We start from the raw sequence: 20998 nt of genomic DNA, 5'->3' as shown, positions 1-20998 counted from the left end.
TAGATATCTTTTCCAAGTGGAAACTTAAGGTTGTGTGTAGTTGCTGTTGTCTGGTGAAAATAAATAATCAATGAACACATTTGAAAATATTTGATATTTTAATCAAATTCCAAGTGAATTATTTGATGATTTTTGAGTTGAAAAGATTCCACTGATTTATTATTCTCCTGGCAAATATGATTCTAAATTTCTCTTATTCATGTCTCTTCTCCACAGATCACATCACTGTTCACATTCCTTGGTGCTTCAAGGATATTTCTCCATTAAACAGTTAAAAAATTAGTCAAAAGATTTCAAACTGGTGAATGACAGCAGGAAGCAAGCATGTTTCATCTAATTAAGAAAGACAAGGAGAAGGACTTTGGAAAGAAAGAAAAGAAAGACAAAAAAGAAAAGAAGGAGCGTATGTCCCAGGCTGAGTTGAAGAGCCTGGAAGAGATGAGCATACGACGAGGCTTTTTCCATCTCAATCGCGGGAGCTCTAAGAGGGACGTGAGGAGCAGGTTGGAGATCTCTAGTCCCATCCCCATTAAAGTTGCGAGCAACACAGAGCTCAACCTAACAGACCTGGGGGGCGAACACCTTCACAGCACACAGCAGCAGCAGCATCAGGATGTGCAGCAAATAAGTGCGAGTACCTCTGGTGAAGACATGAAGAGAGATGAACTAGTACATCACCAAAACTCTGTTAAAGAGAGAGCTGCTAAGTTTGGAGAACTTGCCAAGCTGAATTATACAGTGGGGCAGAAACATGTGTCTTTTAATCACAAAAGCAAAGCGGACAAAGCTTTGAATCCTTCTAGTCAGAATTGGAGTACATCTTTAATGTCCAACCTGAAAAGCACCAATGTTGTTTTCATTCCTGAAATGGTGGAGAAGACCTTCCCTGGTGTGGACCTTCAGCTGCCCGTGCTTGTTGCTCCACCAATACCAGACGCAAGAGAACTTGAGTTGCAACGTCGCAACACGGGGGACTTTGGCTTCTCTTTGCGAAGGATCACAATGCTAGACAGGCGCCCTGACGGAAAAATGAGTCGACGCGTGGTTCACTTTGCTGAACCAGGTGCTGGGACTAAGGATCCCGCTGTGGGCCTGGTTCCAGGAGACAGGCTGGTGGAAATAAATGGGATTAATGTGGAGAACAAGAGCAGGGATGAGATTGTGGAGATGATCCGTCAGTCTGGAGAGTCGGTTCGGCTAAAGGTTCAGCCGATTGTGGAGCTGAGCGAGTTGAACCGCAGCTGGCTGAGGAGCACTCAAGAGCTGCACAAGGAGGTCTTTGATGTAAGTAGTACTTTCAAAAATCACTTTCAGTCCTTTAAATAAACAGTAGACACATTTTCCACAAGGGTTGGTTGAGTGGTCATATATACTGTATTTGTTGTCTGTGATTGGATAAATCCATTGTCCCTTGTTTTTCCCCTATAATTAAGTTTGTTCTTCTGTTAGCTTCTTAGCAACGTCCCGTCTATATTTTTTGACAGATGTTTGTGACATACACAAGTATGTTCCCCGTAAAGTTTGGTAAGAATCTAGCCACTGGATTATTTATCACATTTTCAAGAAATTCCTTTCTCTTATGATGGGCAAAACTGTAGAAAAAATGTATCTGTCAAAAGTTCAAGTTCAGATGTGTATATCTCACTGATATCGTTTGTGTAAGATGCTATAAGAAGGTAAAGTTCTATACAGATCCAGAAAGTCGTCTGGATCCAGTGCATCAAAATGTAAACATTTCAGGTGCTGTATATAAAACGAAGGTGATAAAGTGTTTAAGCTTTGGTATAGGTCTGGTGGAGGTCTGCCTTGTTTAAAAAAAGAAAAAAAAACTGAAGGATTTTAAGGATATATCTAATTGCAGTTTTACAAGATGATGCAGCAAGAAGACCTGGGGCCTTTCTGCATGGAGTTTGCATGTTCTCCCTGTGTGTGTGTGTGGGGGTTTTCTCTACAGTCCAAAAACATGCAATATGGGGATTATGTAAATTTGTCACTCGAAATTGACCGTAGGTGTGAATGTGAGAGTGAATTGTTGTTTGTCTCTGTGACGGGCCCTGCGATGGACTGGCGAACTGTCCAGGGTGTACCCGCCTACTGCCCTATGTCAGCTGAGATTGGCACCCCAATCTCGAGGAGGATAAAGTAGTAAATAATAGAGGGATGAATTACCATCACTGAAAACCATCAAAAGTGGGTATAAAACATGGGTCAGATATGCTATATAACATAAAGCACATATATAGAATATCCTTAAGTGCAGCCTTTGCCTTTTTATTAATCACATTGCAGTTTTGGTCTGAAAACTATTGGTTGCATAGCTGTATTGAGAGTTCAGCTCCATAAGTCTATCAGTGTGCACATTCATTATGATGAGCCAATCTATTGTGTAGGTCTCATACTAGTCAAAATCATTGGATTAGATGATGGAAAAATAAAAATAGAATATACCCCCTGATGATTGAATATCATATTAATACTTCACAAAATCAAAAGAGGGAGGTGCACTGCTGTCATTTGACCAGAATGGGAGTGAGGGCTGCTTGCACTTGCCTCGCTGCAGTAATAAACCGCTTTATCCTTCATGTGAGAGTCGTGGGGGCCAATCTGGTGGTGCTGACATGAGGCGAAAGGTGTGGTACACCCTGGACAGGTCGCTAGTCCACACATAGACAAACAACCATTCACTCTCACATTCACACCTGCATGCAGTCAATTTAAGTGTCCAATTAGCCTAATTCATTACAAAAACTTTTGCTTTTGCATGTAGTATATTGAAAATAATTCATATTTCCCTGGGGTTCCATCTAAAAACATGGTAGCATCATGACAAAAACCTAGCATTTAAATGTTTAAAATCTTTAAAAGTTAATTTGTATTTTATGCCAATAATTAGGTCAGTTGCTGGTGAAAGAAAATCAGCTCAATGTAAAGTAGAATATAATAATGTATCATATTTTTTATATCTTACTTACTAATATTAGACCCGGCCCTATGTCTGTAACAATAAGGTTGTCAATTCATCATTAAGAGCTCAGATGTAGACATATCAGAGATAATACTGGTATTTATTTATTTATTCATTCATTGATATCGGTCACAAAAAAGTGATATTGTACCATAGCTAATTATTATATTAAATAGATTTATTCTTCGTTCAGGCTGAAATGCTGTTTTCTACAGATCCCAGGCGGAACACTCTGGCTGCTCAAATTTAGATTAAAGTGTATTTTACATCACTCACATGCAGCAAGCATGTCATGTGTGACAAATTCTGCACTGCCACTTGATTGTTTAGCGCTTGAGATAATGCAACGCCAACTTTTCCTGCATCCACAATTAAAAGCAATGTCACATACGTGTGTACCCCTATATCTTTAGTTCCATAGCAACTCATGCAGGTACGTTGGTTATGTCTTGACACACTGATCCACTTTGACCACTTGCAGTTAACAGTGCAGTTAGTCTCCCTGAAAATATCCGATTTTTACCTGCAGTTTGAACACCTCGCCCCATTGTGAGATCTTATGATTATTAGAGTGCCTGCTCAGCGGTGCACACCACTGAGCACTCCGTAGTAATTATAACAATTATTTTCCCATGTTTGTGCTGCTCTGGTAAAAAGCTGCTTTTTGATCTGTGTTTTTTTTAGATTTGACATGGGTTTAGGGAAAATAAGTGCATACGTGCCTTGACCCAAAGATTGCCGTTACAGATTGTAACGGCAATCTGTCGTTCACCTGGTACTCCAAATTACCACTACTATTAAGCAGTCTTCTTGGCAATAAGCTTGACACGAAAATAATCTTCCGAGGCAGTAACTCTGTTCAAAAAAATAGCTTTACTTAAGAAAGCAAAAAAAACAAACAAAGTTACAAGATTCACTCTTGGCATATTGTCAAAAACTGTCATCATGATGTCATCATCAGTGTGATTAAAGGAGCAGTTCAACATTTTTAAAGGAAAACTACTAACCCATTGTAAGCAATATAAATATGGCTCTTACAGTGCTTTTTTTAAATTTCTTCTTTTATTTAATGTGTTTGGTAATGAGTGTATTTTGAAAGAAATGTGTTCTTGGGTGTATACCTCTCTCACACACACACACACACACACACACACACACACTAACCCCGCTTTGCCAGTAACAAAGGGATACTGAAGGAAACAATGACCTAAACATCACAGCAGCCAATAGACCATATGGTGTTGTGAGTCTTGTGAGCTGGCTGTTAATTAACCTCTTCAGATAATAATGTGCAATAAGTAGAAGAGCACCAAGTGGAACTGTTTATCACCTGAAGTGTTTTATCATCTTCACTGTGTTTTAAGTATGACTTAAACTTGAATGTGTAGGTTTTAAACCTCTGCAAAGAAGGTTGTGATAGTGACAGTGTTTGTGTCAAAAACCAGGCTGGTAGAGGCTTTTTTTCTCTCTCTAAATGCTTTTTCTGAATCATATATCATGAGTACAATAGACTCAACTGTTATATTATAGAACTCTCTATATCATAGAAACATTTACATTTAAACATGACCTCACACTCTTGTCATTTCAACTATTTTTATCTTGTTTTTCTGTTTAAATCCTGTTCACATCTTGATAGTCAATAATAAATTAGGTTGTCTGGAACAAAACTACACATATTTCAAGCTGGATTAATATATACTATACATTTATAGGTCTCAATATTAACTGTAAATGGTTTGGATTGTGGATAAATTGTCTTAGCAAATAGGGTTGGTGAGGGTTTTTTGGACAATGACTTAAAAGCACTTTCATGGCCAGGTATGGCCTGTTACCTCACTATTCCCTGTCAGAAGAAGCAGATGAAGGTTTGCAGCTCACTGCAAGTGTTGAATTTGTATTTGGTGGCTAATGAAATGAAAGGTAATGAAATGGAATGTCTTTCAGTGACCAAGTCGGTCGGTTGTGGGTTGGGCCAAGTTCAGTTACAGATTCACAATGATGTAAATGTTCGGGCCTTGACCCATAATATGAATAGGGTAGATGCCTAACATGGTATAGATTTTTTCATGGAAGGAAACTGACCACTTTCATTAAACTGACCGCTTTGCACTGTAAGACATCTGATGTCAACTTGATAAAACGTGTGTCTGTTTATGTTTACCTTTGAAATTCTACACTGGACCATCTGGATGATTATATACACAGTCAGGTCACAGTTGCTTTGCTTCTATAGAGCAGTCACTTACAGTATCTCCCTGTCTTTACTGTGTCCTATATTCTCCAATTCGTTTATAATCATCAGTGGTAGCCATTTGAAAAAAAACAAAAAAAAGCAGAAAAAGTGCAAGTGAGGTTGACCTAGAACCAACAGCACTATTTATAGGGGTTTATAATAAGATCTTGAGTCTGGATGTAGAGCTCTGCAACACACTTAGACACCATATTGGATGCAAGTGAATACGTCAACGTTACACTCTCATGTCTGTGCATGCTACAGCCAGGATACTTAGCTTAGCTTAAAGTGATCGTTTTTGAAGTGTAGTTTTGGAAGCACTAACGCATAGTGGCTCCGTGGTCGAGCAACTTGGAAGGTTGTGGGTTAGATTCCCAGCTCCACTAGTCTACATGTTGATGTGTCTTTGAGCAAAAAAAAAGTAGCCCCATGTGCGATAGAAAATGTGAAAATGCATTCAGTGAGTAAATGGGTGTGAATGGCAAAACTGTCATTTAAAGCAGCATTAAGTGCTCATCAAGACTAGAGAAGTGCTGTGTAAACACAGACCATTTACCTCTGTTTAATGTCAGTTAAACTGCTGTGGTTTTTGCGGACGTTTATGTGCTGGATTATTTCCTGGCCAGGAGCAGCAATGATCTGTCTAACTGCTGTGAGTCTAGAGTACAATAATACATAGTAGTATCAGTTAAACACCTGCTCTCCATCTGCCTGCTGTGTTTTCCTCATATGGTTTCTGATTACACTACTGTCAGAGGGTTTGCTCACTCCTCAACTTTACATACAAACCAGTCTGGCTTTTCGAAAGACGGTAGAATCGACCAATGTACAGACTTTGGTACTAAATAATGTACTCTCAGATTTAATTAGAGGAAGAACATTGAAACAAATGGGCGTTATGTTTCACTGGGTGGCAGCCATTGTTCATCATACAACATCAATAAGATGTTACCTCCATGTTTAGACTAAGAGTAGGCACTGTATTTTTTGCAATTTACATCAAGGTACACAAAAAATGTTAAGTAACCAGTGAGGGCCTTTGTTGGCTGAATATGAATAAACCAAACTTGCAGCTCTAGTTTTTCTTTCTTTAATTTTTGAAATACCAAAGCAAAGCTGAGCTGATTTAAAACTGAGATTAGGGCTGGGCAATCTATATTGTGACATAAGACAATAGCAGAATTTGACAATGTCTATAGTCGGTGGCATTGTTTCTAACACACGTAAATATCCATCATTTAACATTAAAAAGCTCATGAAATAAATCAGGTATTATCTGAAACGAAACATAATAATATGTGTATCTTAAGATCATGCAATACAAATCAAAGAAACAACCTGTGTGCAGCTTTATATGCACATATATCACCTATATCTGGATATAGCCTAAAATATCCAGACATTATATATTAGCCATATTGCCCAGCCTTAACCGAGGCTCTCAGTTTCTTGCCAAATGTTTCCTCAAAAGTCTCGGCATTATTCCATATGTTTCGTCCTGCTCTTTTAGACACAGTTTTAACATTAGCAAATAACCTCCCCGAGATGCCATTTAAATCACATCATCCTCATTCGCAGTGAAGAGATGCTACAGTAGCTGACAGCATTAGCACAGGTGTGGTTTAGAAAGAGGCAAGGATGAATTTGATGTATTTTTGCTCTTAATGTCATTGTTAATGATGATATTTTTATATGTCTTTATATTTGTGTATCTTTATGTATATTTTCCTATTTTTTATTGATGTAAGATTCTTTGGCGCATACATTAGACACAACTCACACCTTCATATCTCATGTAATGTGGTCAGCTGAAATGAGGGATCAGGACTAGTTTGATAGCAAATGCTAGGACAGACATATTTGACATTCTTAGGTGTGTCACTGATAGCGTGTCTGTCAGTGGGACAGAGACATATGTCAAACACACCCTTATCGTGCCAACTCAAAGGAATGGCCATTTTGGTTGTATCAAGTGGCAAATACAGTATTTTATGCTGTTTTGATAAGACAAAGCATGTTTGCTGTTAACATGGTGATCACTGTCGCAGCTGCTGGTCTTGTGTGTGTTTAAGCTGAGAATTGTCTTTGCCTGATACGTAATAGGGCTTATGTTGTGATTCCATTTGCAATAATTAGAATAACCTATGAGTATTTCACCCAAAATCACTGCACAGACAGTCAGTCTGACATTTATTTTATACAACATGTACAGTAGAACCCCCCCTACCTGTAACACAGCAGTATTTTCTTTTAATTTTCTTCTTCAGTCCAATGACAGAAGATGCAGATGAACACACACCTGAGTTTAAATGTGCTGCTCTTAGATCATACACACATGGCCCACATTCAGAGAAGATGTTCTGATTTTCAGGCCTATTTACTGAATCAAAATCTAGGTCACATACAGGATGGAGGATTGCAGAGCGAGTGAGATCCCATAATTCATTTCTGGTTTTATGTCCCAGAGTAGGGACAATAGTCACATGTTGGACATACTTTTTCTGACTTCGTATTGTATATATTTTAAATTATAAATGCACAAATAAGCTTTCGGTGCATAAAGAATTAATAGCAATGAAAAGAGAAATTTACATGAATCATTGTTTGCTGCTTGTTGCAAATGGCTCTGGACATGAAATGTACACAGTGACAATTTTTTTAACTTTGCATACATTTTTTTATGAATGCTAAGTACAGCCAAGCTATCCCACTAGGTAGTTACGTTTGAAAAAAATGGCTTATGTCAATCACAAATATTGTTTACTGTTTACCAGCATATTCTCTATGATGATACTCATTTTGTCATTGAATATATGATTAGTTATTCAAAATATATACATTTTGTATTCTTCTGTTATTTTAACTGCGGAAAAACAATTCAAACGGGTTGCATATGATCAAATAATTAACGTGGGAGTGCAGGGTTTATAGCAAATGGTAACTCCATTTGCTATAAACCCTGCTCTTTCTGATCCACATTAATTCTCCAGTGTGACAAACAGTCGACATGATGTCCTTTGTCCCAGTAACTGACTCTGAGGGATTAATACTCAGTTTGTCTGCAGTGTTAATACAATAATATGTGAAGCTGTGGTAATAAGTGCCATATATGTGTGTGTATATATATATATGTATACCTGTTTGCAGATAACATTTAATTAGTGTTTATTGTCTCATTCACAGCCACTGATTAAGTGGTGCTACGTTCTTCTAAGTGGTCACAACTGAACAGTAGGTTGATTTAGGTCAGTAGAGAGCAGTGAGTCTGCTTCTATGAAATGGAGAAATCTGATAGATTGTGTAACAGCTCCCTCTTGTGGTGTAGGGAATGACTTCAAATGTGTATGAAGCCTCAGTCCTTAGCTATATTTGTGTGTACATTGGTAACATCAGTGGTGTATGGAGTACTGGAATCCATACTTGAGTAAAAGAACAGGTACCTTATAATGTATTCAGTAGAAATGAAAGTTACTGAAAAATAACAAACATTTGCTGTACTTGATAAAGGTAATTTCATTTAAATGTACTTAAGTACTGCAAGTGAAAGTACAAGTTCATTTTGATAATTATGAAGTCACTTCACCACCTCAAACATGTTGCATAAATTTGAACGGCAAAGGTAAGATGTGAAGTATGTGTGTCGCTGTGTGACATAAAGGTAGTTTTTTAGGTAGTCTCTTCTCCTGCTGGTTCAGTTAGTCTAATAATCACACAGTTAAACAGTGTAATCGCGGGGCTTGTGCTAGTTCTGTTGTTACCATGACAACGTGCTGGAGCTGTATTATTATACCTTTTTTAAACAATGTAATGAAGGTTCATGGGGAAAATGTGTCAGTGTAAAAGTGTGCAATTTAGATAGTGTAGTGCAGTGAAAGTGGAATATTAGTGTGCTGTCAAAATCAGTGCTGTTACCGTTTTATTTACTTCCTGTAAAGGGGGTATTCAACAATAATACCTGTTTTTAGGTATGTTTGCTTTGTGTTAATTCTACATTAATTCTGTAATTTCACTTGTAACATTAGTAGTATTACTTTGTCACATAACGTCACTGCCCACCATAATATGCACACACACACATTCTTGTATACTAAGAATGTTATACACAATCTTGTATAACATTCCTAGTCTACGTTCCCTATAGCCCCTTATCCTAACTCTAACCGTAGCCATAACCAATTAATGCTTAACCCTAAACATAACCTAACCACTTATTTAAGTTGAAATATGTTCTGCAATCTGCACTTGATGCCTCAACCGCCCTCAAAGTTTCACCTGAGGGTTTGTCTTTTTTGTAATTTTGGATTTTGCTGAAATAATACTGTGGGAGCACAACAGTTTGCTGCGGATGAGAGAGTCGACCTCTCTGATTTTCTGCCCCCATGAGGAGAGAGGGAGTGAAACGTGTCTGTGGATATTAATGTGACTGCAAATTCTATTTATAGCCCCTCTGTATTCCAGCAGCTGTCCCTCTTCTATCCCCCCTGCCCTGTACCCTCTCACATTCCCCCCCCAACCACCCACCCTCCACCTCTTCAGCCTCTCCACACTTGTTGTTGCTCACCCACTCCCTCAGGAGTAGTGAGCGTGTGCCCTTCGCAGACCCGGGTCCTGCTGTGGTCCAAGTGACAGAGCCAAGACTGGAAGGTTAACCCGGGCTCAGAGAGAAGGTAACCCGCTTGGACCTTTGGTGGAGCTTGTGTGTGTGGTGAGCAGCGTGATCTGCTCGTGGTGAACATGCTCTGGTTAGCTCTTCCATTACGGCTGTGATGGCGTCTCAGAATGGCCTCCTGCTGGAACTATTTATAGGAGGGAGCTTCTGACTGATGAAAGCAGGGTTAGAGATGGTGAAACACTTTTGCTGCGCAGCTGATTTAGCTTTTTAAACCATTAATGGAAAGTCGTCATGACAGGTTTTACACATTTTAGCAGGTTGCATGTTTGCGTGATCAATGGAATGGAGTGGTGTGCTTCTGTGTTGTTTTGCTCTTGTCATCACTTGTGTCATCCCCACAAATGAAACAATATCTTTGTGTTGTTTGTGGGTCTTAAGAACTGAGTGAAAGCCATGTGATGATGACTTTTTCAAAGTCTTTGTATGAGGACCCACTTTAATAAGGTGGCACACTGTTTTTGACCTACAGCCTTCTGGTTTACCAGTGAAGCTAAACATATTTTAATAAGCCACCAAGGTGTGACGACAACATCTGTAAACTTTTTTAATGGAGTTAATGGTAGGCACATATTTATATTAATTAATTTTTATATTTAAGTTAATATTTTTGAATCCGTAAATCAGCTATTTCCCAGACACATAATCATGCCCGACATTCAAACTGTGAATGTGTAAACGGCAAGTGACAAAATTGTGAATCTTAAGCGACCCAAAATACATTCTCCAGTATCTCATCTGACCCGGTCTCTTGGAATGACTGTGATACATAACACTGACAGTGATCTGTAGTCTTGTTTGTGATGTTTAAGTCTTGTCAGATCTTCATGTTCTTGTTTTCCATGTGCCTCTAATTCATTTTCTTCCATGTTGCGAATGTGCTCTGTACTCAGTACTGCATGGTCCAACTGCCCTGTCAGTGTATGACCTGTTGAAACTACATCACATTATTCCACCACTCATACATAAATTCCCACTCTTCACTGTTCCTCACAGAACCTCCTCCTCTCCCTGTATTTCTTCTTATAATTCCATATATTTCTATTCTCCATGCCATCCAGCTTGTTCCATGACTTTGGCTGTTCACCATGGCACACAAATCACGCTATTCTTTCTGGGAGCAAAAGGGAAGTCTCATTTTTTTTGGATTTTTTCCCCCCTAGCCCTTCAGTTCATATCTGCATCATGTTGCTTGTCAATTTTCTGAAATTGTTCTATATATTGATACAAGAAAGCTTTGTCCTGAATATGTGGTTTTATTTATTGTGTGTGTGTTGCTTTATGTCATATAGGTTAAAGCTGAGAACAAGCCAGAAGTAAGTCTTCCGTCGGCTGCATGTCTTTAAACAGTAATCACTATGATGCAAAAACAAACCTACTAATCATGGTCACAACGTTCTGCCAGATAAAGGCAATTTTCTAACCAGGATCTTTAAAAGTTAAACTTAAAGTTAAAATACATTTTGGACTTGGTAGTCTTAATCAACATTTAACAGGGAGAGTACAGTTCTTTGACTTGTGGTTGTGTGATGACTATGTAAACTAATATAGTTTATATACGGCACACAGGAGTTGTTGATTCACTGCTGCCTTCGTCAAAAATTATTCGGATTTATGCAAGTGACACAAACTTGCCACATGAGGCAGCAGTAGACGAGCAGCTCCTTTGTCCCAGCGAGCTAAAATCACAGATATTATCTGTGATTATGGACTTTGATGCAGGAGAGTTTCTAGCCATAAAAGGCTGTCCAACAGGAATAAGCATATCCCTAAGATACTGCAAGCATATATCTTCTTAGGTGAACCATTAGTCAAAACATGTTGTTCCTTTTATCTGCACTGGCAGCCATGTGTTCAGTGACAGCAAGCGCCCATGTCTCAGGATGGTCAGCTTATACAACCACACTTCACAACACCTGAAGAATCATTTGAAATCCTTCTTTTTGTAACAAACAAATATGAAGTTGAAATCATGTAAGCATTATCTATATCTTGCGGTCTAAAAAAAAACGTTGGATTTGTGCATTTTCAGTGTTTGCTTAACGTCTTCCTCTTTTGCCACAAGCTGCATGCGTCTCGCTGTGCAGATTTAGTTGTAAAACGGTACCTTCAGTTTCTAAACTGTTGACTTGACTGCATGGGCGACACGGACTTCAGCACTTGCGTTGACTAACTTTAGTGAGGGTTTTAAGATATCCAAATGTATAAACGTAAGCTAATATATCCATATTTAAATGCTTTTCGATAAAGAAAACTTGCTGTTAATGTGTTTTGACATTTTATCAACATTGGCTGTGGGAATAATCCAAACTGGTGTCTGCCTTGCTCTGTTTGTATCCAGTCTGATGCAGATAGCGCTAAACCTGAGCTAGAAACAGGAAGTGGTGCACGGTCAACTGCAGTGCCCGCTGAAGTGCCCAGTAGTAACGTAACGATGCCCGGCCCAGACGAGCAGCAGAGTTCTGGCAGTAAGAAGGTGGTGAGGGTTGTCCGAAGGGTTGTTAGACGAGTGGTTCCTGCTGGGACTGAAGAGCAGAACCAGAACCAGCCTGCTGTTTCTGAGTCAGCTAGGGTGACGGTCAAAACTGCTAAGGCTCCTGGGGTGGACAAGGATGATATCTCTATGGGTTTGACCAGCCTGATGGGCAGAAGTCGAACCAAGGAGCACCGACCACGCACCCGCACCCAGGACCGCAAAGAGGAAGATGGGAAGCAGGATGAGGAGAAAGAAGATGAAGAGGAGGAAAAGCAAACAGTGCAAAAAGCAGAGGAGGTCACATCCAAATCCACATCTACTCCTTCATCACCAAACCCAGCACCACCAAAGGTTAATCTCTTCACTCCTCCTGCTGGGTTTATCCCTCAACCCAAGCCTGACCCCTTGGCACCACCGGCTGGTTTCATCCCTGCCCCCAGACAGAATCTCTTGTCTCCTCCACCTGGTTTTATTCCTGCCAGGAAAACCAGTCCAGGTCCGCCAAAACAGAATACCCTCCCAAGACCCCCAGGATTCATCCCCATCCCAAAGACGGACCCACTGGCTCCTCCAGCAGGGTTCATCCCTAAACCTCGCACATTTGGTGTAAAGAAACCAGAGGTATAGTGTGACAGAAGTGTATGTTTGCAAATAAACCCCAGGTTTGAGCATGATGTGTGATAATAACCAGACATTACTCTTCATATCCATGAAACCTCCTCATGATCTTTACCCCCGGGAGACTTTCAAATAGAACATGGTTTTACATCCCAGACCCAGTTCACACATAGGTGGGTATTTTTGAAAATGTTGCTTTTTCGCTAGCCTTTCATACGTAGGCTAACTGTGGGTCAGATCTCTGGAAAAAATTGTTGAAAATTCCTGCTAGGGTAAAGATTTTCACGAGCTCCATTCACATTATGTGTAGACCGAGAGTTTTTGGCTTGTCGTCACATTTGTTTACATGAGACGAGTTGTTTAATGGCATCAGGCACAGCCAAGTTTGTGCTAGTGTTAGCGTTGCTAACTAGACCTTTAGCATACACAATTGATTTGCTTATTTTATGGTTTTGTCTGCCACAACAGGAAGTGACATGTAGTATATCTGCCTTCTGCTTGGCCAACAAAGCTTTAAAGTTAAGGGAATATCGCCATTTATTGACTTGGCATACTTATGACAGCACTTAACGGTGGCTTTTTGTGTTTTCGTGAGGACAAAGACATTCTTGAGACCGCAGGGTGACATTTTTGAAACCTTGGCTTTCAAAACTACCCACCAGTGTGGAGGAGGCCTGAAAATGGGACTTTTATTTTAAAACACAACTGACATCGGAATTAACAATACATCTTTGTTATTAATACAGTAAATCGAACTCTAAAAACTTTTTCTCTCAGCAGCAGCTGATGATCAGACTCCATCAGTGGTTATAAGAATGTGCTCATGGCCCACACTCTGTTAGTCCGCTCTGTTGGAGATGTCTCCGAGCACTGAGCTGGGACTCATTACTGTCACTTTCTGCAGACACACAGCTTTGAAGTCGTGCTCTGTCTGTGTCTGCTGTGTGGACCACAGAGGCACCAGCTTTCAGGATCCTTTGGGAGACGTTTTGTCAAAAGGAATCAGGACAAGAATTTGTCGACACAACATATCACTTTTATCATTTAAACATCCTTTTCTTAGAAGTGGTTCATCACAGAGCCAGCGTCCCTAATGCTTGTCACTTTGGTTGAATCAAAAGAAGTAAATGATTCAATTTAGCTTCAGTTAAAAATGTAACGGTACTATTCAGTTGTACAGTTCTAGCACTACTTGGCTCGACTCAAGTCATTATTTTATAATAGTGGAATAGTACCTGGGGCTTTTTTTCAGAATCAGAATCGCTTTTTTTGCACTGGTCGATATTAAAAAGTCAGAGAGTCAAGAGTCATGAGCGCGATGTCCGACACAAGAATCAAACCGAACAATGCCGATTTAAAAATCCTGAAAACATGCGTTAAACATGTCTAAAATCTCAATATTTAACAGAGGAGTCTGGTGTGGAGTTGAGCCGTGTGGTGCTGGAACTGTATTGTGCAAAAGCAACCTTCGTTGTATGAGGTAAATGGAGATAAAGTGGCAAACACACTTAAGATATTGTAGACATAAGCAGGAGTAGATCTGTTGAGCCATTTGTCCAGTGGCTTAAATCTTTTTGTCCCTGTGTCTCTGCTGACAACCGTGTTTTCACTGAGACTAAGCCTCTTGGGCCAAGTCAGCGCTGACTGTGTGTCAGTATCTCATCCAACTACACTTTGAAGACACCTGTACTAGCCCTTTAATTTTCCCTTTTCAATTTTTTCTTTCGACAAGGTTAGATTTCCCTTGGTTACATTTCCTTGGTGTTCTGAACACCATGGACATCACGGGATGTCCATGAAATCTAGTGAACAGCTGGATGTTTGGATGTCAGACATATTCTGTAAAGCTCCAGGTGATTCTGCTCAGGGACAAAGGGTTTAACTCCGGGGAGAGAGTCAGGTTTTAGGTGTTAAGAGCAGGATTAAGATTTCAGCTGAACTTGGAAATGTATTGTGTGAGCTGACTAAGGATTTCTTGAGGTTTTTGCTCTCAAGCTCTTTTCCCCTTACCTTTTTTTCTACTTTTCAGCTCTTATAGGAGCTATACTTTCTGTTGTGGAGTTCACCAGTGACGTTTAAAAATATGACCTGTGTGTTGTGTTGGCTTCTAACTTGAGCCATTTCCAAATGCAGTGTTAGGGTTAGCGCAAATTAACTTCTGAACCTAACAGCCATCACTCCATCATTCCTGATCAGCACAGAATTAAATGTCCCATCAAATATGGTTCCCACCAATTGTGAGAGATACAGTATGTTCCAGCGTGGGTGTTAGGGACCAGGGCCCAGCAAATCATATGAAACCTGTTACAATAGATCCAGCCTAGAGTTGGCAGATTAATTTCAAATGCTATGGCTATTTTAAACTTGTTAACAACTTTTATTTATTTATTTCACTCTTTGGGAATCATTGTCCTCAGGCAACCTCATTATATACTATGTCACATTTATATGTGTATGTATATGTACATATCAATGAGTATTGAAATCGCTATGTTAACCTTCATTATCATCTAAAATGAAACTCAGAATCAGATGAATTTACTTATTATTATTGTTATTATTATTATTATTATTATTATTATTTTAATATTAATAATGATATTAATTAAAAATAGTACATTAATAATACAATCAAATCAAAAAGTTACCAAATTAGATTTAATACAAGTATGCTGTATTTTTCCACCACAAAATCCTTGAACCACTGCTCTTTTTTTGTAAGCTGCAATGCTTAATGACCCAATTTTTCTGTAATGGCAATTTTCCTTTACTCATTTCTTCATTGAATTAACAGGAAAATTAAATCAGTGGGAGGCAACATCCCGTGTAATGTGTATAAATGTCATGCTCATCTTCATCCTCCCATTGCAATCTCATCTCTCTGTGTGTGTTTGTGCATGTTTGTCTCTGTGTTTGTGAATATATATATATGTAAACACTGTGTAAAGGTAAATGAGACATCATGCCCCCCTGTGGCTCCCAATGGTAAACGGTCCCCCGTTGCTCTGCCCCAGGCTCAGACTCCACCAAATGAGCAGGTACTCGCATGGTTCTCATCGTTTAAAAGCACTAGATGGTTTTTCACTTATGCTTTTGTGTGTTCTGTTATTTTTCATTTAGTTTGAAGTGCACAGTTGGTGGGTCACTGATTTTGCTTTCCAGCTTAGGCTAACCAAAGAGTTCTTTTTTACATTTATTTTTAAATATTGTTAAGTTACTGAAGACTGCAACCAAACTATTTCCCTTCGTTAAAACATAGCCCTAAACGAAGAAAAACAACAACAGACCATTTAGGCCAAAGTACGGAGCCCCGGACATGACATGGGGGAACGAAAAAGAAGTAAAACTGCAGGTTTATCGTTCACATCAACAGCTTGGACACCCGTGCAAGCACATAGAGCTTGAAACTGTGACACTAAAGTAAAGTAAAGTAAAGTAAAGAAAAATATTCACTGATTCAAACTTCCAGGATCAATAACATTTAAAGGAAATATTGTTGAAACACATGCGAATGGGCAGTTAAGTACACTCAGTCTATTTTAATTTAAAACATACTACTACTACGATTTCTCTGCTTTGACAGATCGTCGACACAATCTAATATCATCATAACACTCACCTCAGTTATATCATATATATTTGCACTCACCGGTCTTGCTGTGCTGTAACTGTAGGTGCCGGTGCTGATTCCCACTGAGGAAGATTATAAGCGTGTCACAAGGATCTTCACCACCAATGACAATGACGTAACATCTTTTGCCCTCTGTTTGTTTTGGTTTGCGCCTGTTGTGCTTAAGAAACCCTGAATCACATGCTTGAATCTTCAGAATGGAGATAAAGGGTCTAAATATTATTACCCAAGTCCTTGTTGGGCTGCTAGCCAGTCACAGCTGGGGTTTGTCACCTGGGTTTTTGGCTCATTGGTGTAAAATCTTAGTTCAGGAGACAGTAAAGGCAAAAAAAGGACTTGAGTAAAAGCAGAACTTGTGTTGCCGGAATGGTTTTGTTAATAGTATAAAGGAATGGCGATTTTTTTGTTTTGTTTTATAGAATGATAATCATTAATCCCATTTACATACAATAATTAGATTTACAGTGTGGATGAATTAAACTATTTGCCGGTTATGTCTTCTTGGTGCAGCTGACTCGTATTTACGTTGCTTTAGTGACAGCTTTATTCCAAGTGTCTTCCTTTCAGTCATTCTGCAGAAGAAATGGCTCAACAGCACTTTTTCATTTTGGAAAACAGATATCGATATCACACCCCGATACCTCTGATACAGTAATAAATTCACACTTTTTAAACTCGGGAGCACATTTGTTCTTATCCTTTTACCCTCTTACAGATATTCTTCTATAAAGAAGAAATAAACAGTGCACAACGTGACTCAGCTAAAATGCTGTAGCTCATTTTTATTTACAGTTCTACAGTCTGTGCATAGTGAAGCCTGATATGTTAAAGGATGTTTGGATTGTATCGTGTTTTCCGTTTTTCTCTTTTCGATATGTGATATCTAAGTATATACCGTGTTTCATTGGCACATCCCTGGTTTATATTATTATAGAACTGCTTTGTTTCATCAGGTCAATGGGAGAGCCTATACTTCAATATACTCCTGTGATTGTTTTGCCTGTTTTTGTTGGATTTTATGGCTGACTGTGTCTGGTTTGTATGGTCTTTGATGAGAGAGGTGCAATGCACTTACTGTGCTCAAACTGATGACTGATGTGTTTTTGTTTTGCCTCTCTGTGGGTCTCTGGATCCTGACTTTGCTGTTGTCCTCTTTGCTGTCGTGCTAGCGTGCCAAAGGCCACAAATCCTCTCAGGTACAGCCTGCTCTACTGTGGCTTCACCACACTGGACTCTAAGCTTGTTTTCCTCTACTGACCCTCTCTGCCCTACAGGGCCGGCTCTACCTAATTTTGTGCCCTAGGCGAGATTGTGTGTGTGTGTCCACGAGCGTGTTTGTCGCGCTCAAAAGTGACTGTATACTCATCACTAGTCACCTTGCGGCGCCCCTCCAGCAGATGGCGCTCTAGGCGACCGCCTATATCGCCTATGCCAAGAGCCGGCCCTGCTGCCCTACTACCTTAGCCTGGAAGTAGGCCTGCATGATAATGTTATGGAATATTGAGGTGATGATATGATTTGCGATAACTAAACAAATACTTTAGTATAAAGTTTTAATGTTTTTCTTACACCACGATCAACTTACTTAACAGTTTTATGGTGTGATGTAATCATAAATTATCTTCTCATAGTGTCGTCATATGCTGCAGTTTCTCATCTACCTTATACTTTTAAAAGAAAATCCTATCAAACTTGTGTGAGACTTTAATTATTATTTTTTTTTTTTAATATTACATTTCATAATATCTTCGCATTAATGCAGCACCATATCATCTCTATGGCGACAGTAATTAGCATTGACTACGACTGTGTCACACTTGGCTGCACAGTGTCTGGCATGTGTGCTACAGATCTTGTTAACTGTGACTGCTAATTTGGTGGAACATGATTTATTTATTTATTAATTTTCTGCCCAGAGACCATCACACTGCATTTTAAAGGCAGCTTGAAAACCTTGCTCATTCATGCATCAGTGCTGCAGTTATTTTCTGGTGAATTTGCTGAACAGCTCGCTCTGCTACCGTTGCTTGACTTAATATTGCATTTTTAACTGCTCCGTGTCTTGCTACAGAGTTGTGTGGTGTTTTTAACGTGATGATTAAGAATAACGGTTTCACCGTGCCACAATTTGTGCTCTGTTTTCAAATTTTGAATCCAATCTAAATTTCAGCTGACCTCTGCTTCCTCCTTCTCCAGCCCAAACTTGTTGAAGACCCTGTGGCCGTCCTTCAGGCAGCACACTCAGCTGCAACTAAGGTCTGGCCATGGAGGCATATGACAGAAGTCATACTCCTGTTTCAACGTGATGCATGATTTGTCTGTTCTGTATCCATGTGTGATGATCGAGTGAAGTTTCTTGTGAGGATGGTCCAGTACTGTGGCAATATCACCACAAAGAAACCACTAGGATTTGTCTTCACTTCAGCTTTTACCTTTAGTTTATCTGAACTGTCTGCTGTCCGGACATCTCAGTGGGAAAGAAGTAAATGCAGTTGTGTTGCAGTTTTGTTATGCTGTGCAGTGTGAAAGGTTCAATGTGTAAGGATTTTATGCCTTAACAACTGGTCAAAAGCTGGTTTAATCCTAAATTCAAATCAAATTTAGACCAAGGTGGAATGTGTTAAGTCGACAGTGATGCAAATTCCTGCAACACCTCCAGCCCAACACTAAGACATGCATTCACATGAAAAACATGAAAAACAAAACACCACGGGACAAACCAACCACAATGGGATGGGCGATGGGAATGGTGTTAATAGCCATTTTTTGTGTGGTATCACTCGCGATTAGTGAATACATGTAATGGTTCGCTTTTGCTTCAAAACACACTCTCTGGCTGGTTTGACTGTTCAAGCTGCTATAGAAACAAGGTAAGGGTTTTTGTAAGTCAATAAAAAACCCTGTCCTAAGGTGAAAAAAAGCGATTATATATTCATTAAACCACATCTGGCAATAAGCCCTCCTAAATGTCACACCCTGTACCTTTAACTATATATATATATATATATATGTATATATATATATGTATATATATATGTATATACATACTCAACCCTAACCCTTATGTCTGTGATGTCCTTGTATCTTTGTGTATGTGTCTTGATAAAAGAGGTGTGGGGAAACATGAACCAACATATTCAAAATCATATGCATACACATTCATTTATTTGTAGTTGTAGATTGTGCAAACAGCTTTGTCTTGTACTGATGGTTCACCTCTTGTAACAGGGAAAGACTGAGGAGCAGATCACAGCAGAGAGAGCCTGGTATAACACAGAGAAAGTATGGCTTGTTCACAAGGATGGATTTTCACTGGGTGAGTGTCTTTAATTGTCTATTTGTAAGTCTTTTAAAATGAATCCTCAGCTCGGTTCAGTGCCGGTGTGGATGATATTTGATTACACCGTTACGGAAATAGTCTTAAACATAGAAAATGATTTTGAAATTTTCATTTTAAAGGGAAAGTTTTGTTTTTAAATTGCACTCGCTCTCAGTGACTGACTGGAAATACGGCCTCCAAAAGGAAACTCCACTCATTTAAAAAAAGACACCCCTAAGGAAATATTTGCTCCTGTTAATTCTGCAATCGTTTAAGAATATGTTTGCCTCTTTATTTCACTGTTAGACAGTTTTTTTTTTCTGACCGGTAACTGAAGTGTGGAAACTGCTTAGTCTCCCACACCAAAGTACATAGAGAAAATCATGGATTTCACACCACAGCACACAGGAGTTGCTGAGCCACTGCTGCCTCCATTAGTAAGTTCAAATGTGTTATTTTATGACCTCAGTGTTTGAAATCCTTCAATTAGGTTTACCTCAGTGATTTACCAAATGAGGCAGCAATGCTGTAGCGCAGCAGTTTCTGTGTCCCCTTCAAGCTAAAAACACACATTTTTCCAATGGAATTCTGCATTGGAGTCAGTGGTTTACAATGTACAGTTCCCAACCAGAAAATGCTTTCTTAAAGGTTGGTACTCTTAAAATAAAATACCATAGACTGAAGCAGGCATACATTATTTCAGATGAGCCTTCTGATAAGTGGTTAAATTCTGATGTTTTCAGTGAGAGTGCCTTTATGTTTCAGTCTGGCTGCTCACATCAGCAGTGTGCCAGGGACGTGCAAGGCTCTCCCAGCACTGAATTTGTGTCGTTAATTCACAATTAAAAAACCTGAACTCTCACTAAAGCGTTAACATTATATACCACTGCCTCACATGATCAGACATGAGAAGATTTGCACGAAGGGTGAAATCATAAGTCACAATAAATGAACTTCAATCTGTGTGGTGATGCAGCAACTCTCCTGAGGACGGAGGCGGGCAGTCTGCCAGAGGGGAAGGTGAAAATCCGCCTGGAGAGTGATGGATCTTTATTGGACGTGGATGAAGATGATGTAGAGAAGG

General features: G+C 39.4%; 1 protein-coding gene across 4 annotated transcripts in view; it reads left to right on the top strand.

Moving 5' to 3' along the window:
• LOC122779530 (unconventional myosin-XVIIIa-like) overlaps positions 1–20998 on the top strand; it is an 87851-nt gene that overhangs the window by 3515 nt on the left and 63338 nt on the right. For 2 of the 4 annotated variants that reach the window (XM_044041984.1, XM_044041982.1), the window contains exons 2-4: positions 217–1284; positions 19824–19911; positions 20891–20997. In XM_044041984.1, the coding sequence (XP_043897919.1) occupies positions 325–1284; positions 19824–19911; positions 20891–20997 (1155 nt within the window). In that variant the 5' untranslated portion in view covers positions 217–324. Of the gene's footprint in view, positions 1–216; positions 1285–9812; positions 9869–10931; positions 10998–11162; positions 11187–12211; positions 12968–15912; positions 16003–17764; positions 17792–18791; positions 18852–19823; positions 19912–20890; position 20998 lie in introns of those variants that run through there. The other 2 variants (XM_044041981.1, XM_044041983.1) reach the window with 2 other exon arrangements.

This window comes from Solea senegalensis, linkage group LG13 (genome assembly GCF_019176455.1).
Source record: "Solea senegalensis isolate Sse05_10M linkage group LG13, IFAPA_SoseM_1, whole genome shotgun sequence".
Classification (NCBI taxonomy): Eukaryota; Metazoa; Chordata; class Actinopteri; order Pleuronectiformes; family Soleidae; genus Solea; species Solea senegalensis.
The sequence above is the reverse complement of the archived record's forward strand: the minus strand, read 5'-3'. Positions and strand labels throughout refer to the sequence as shown.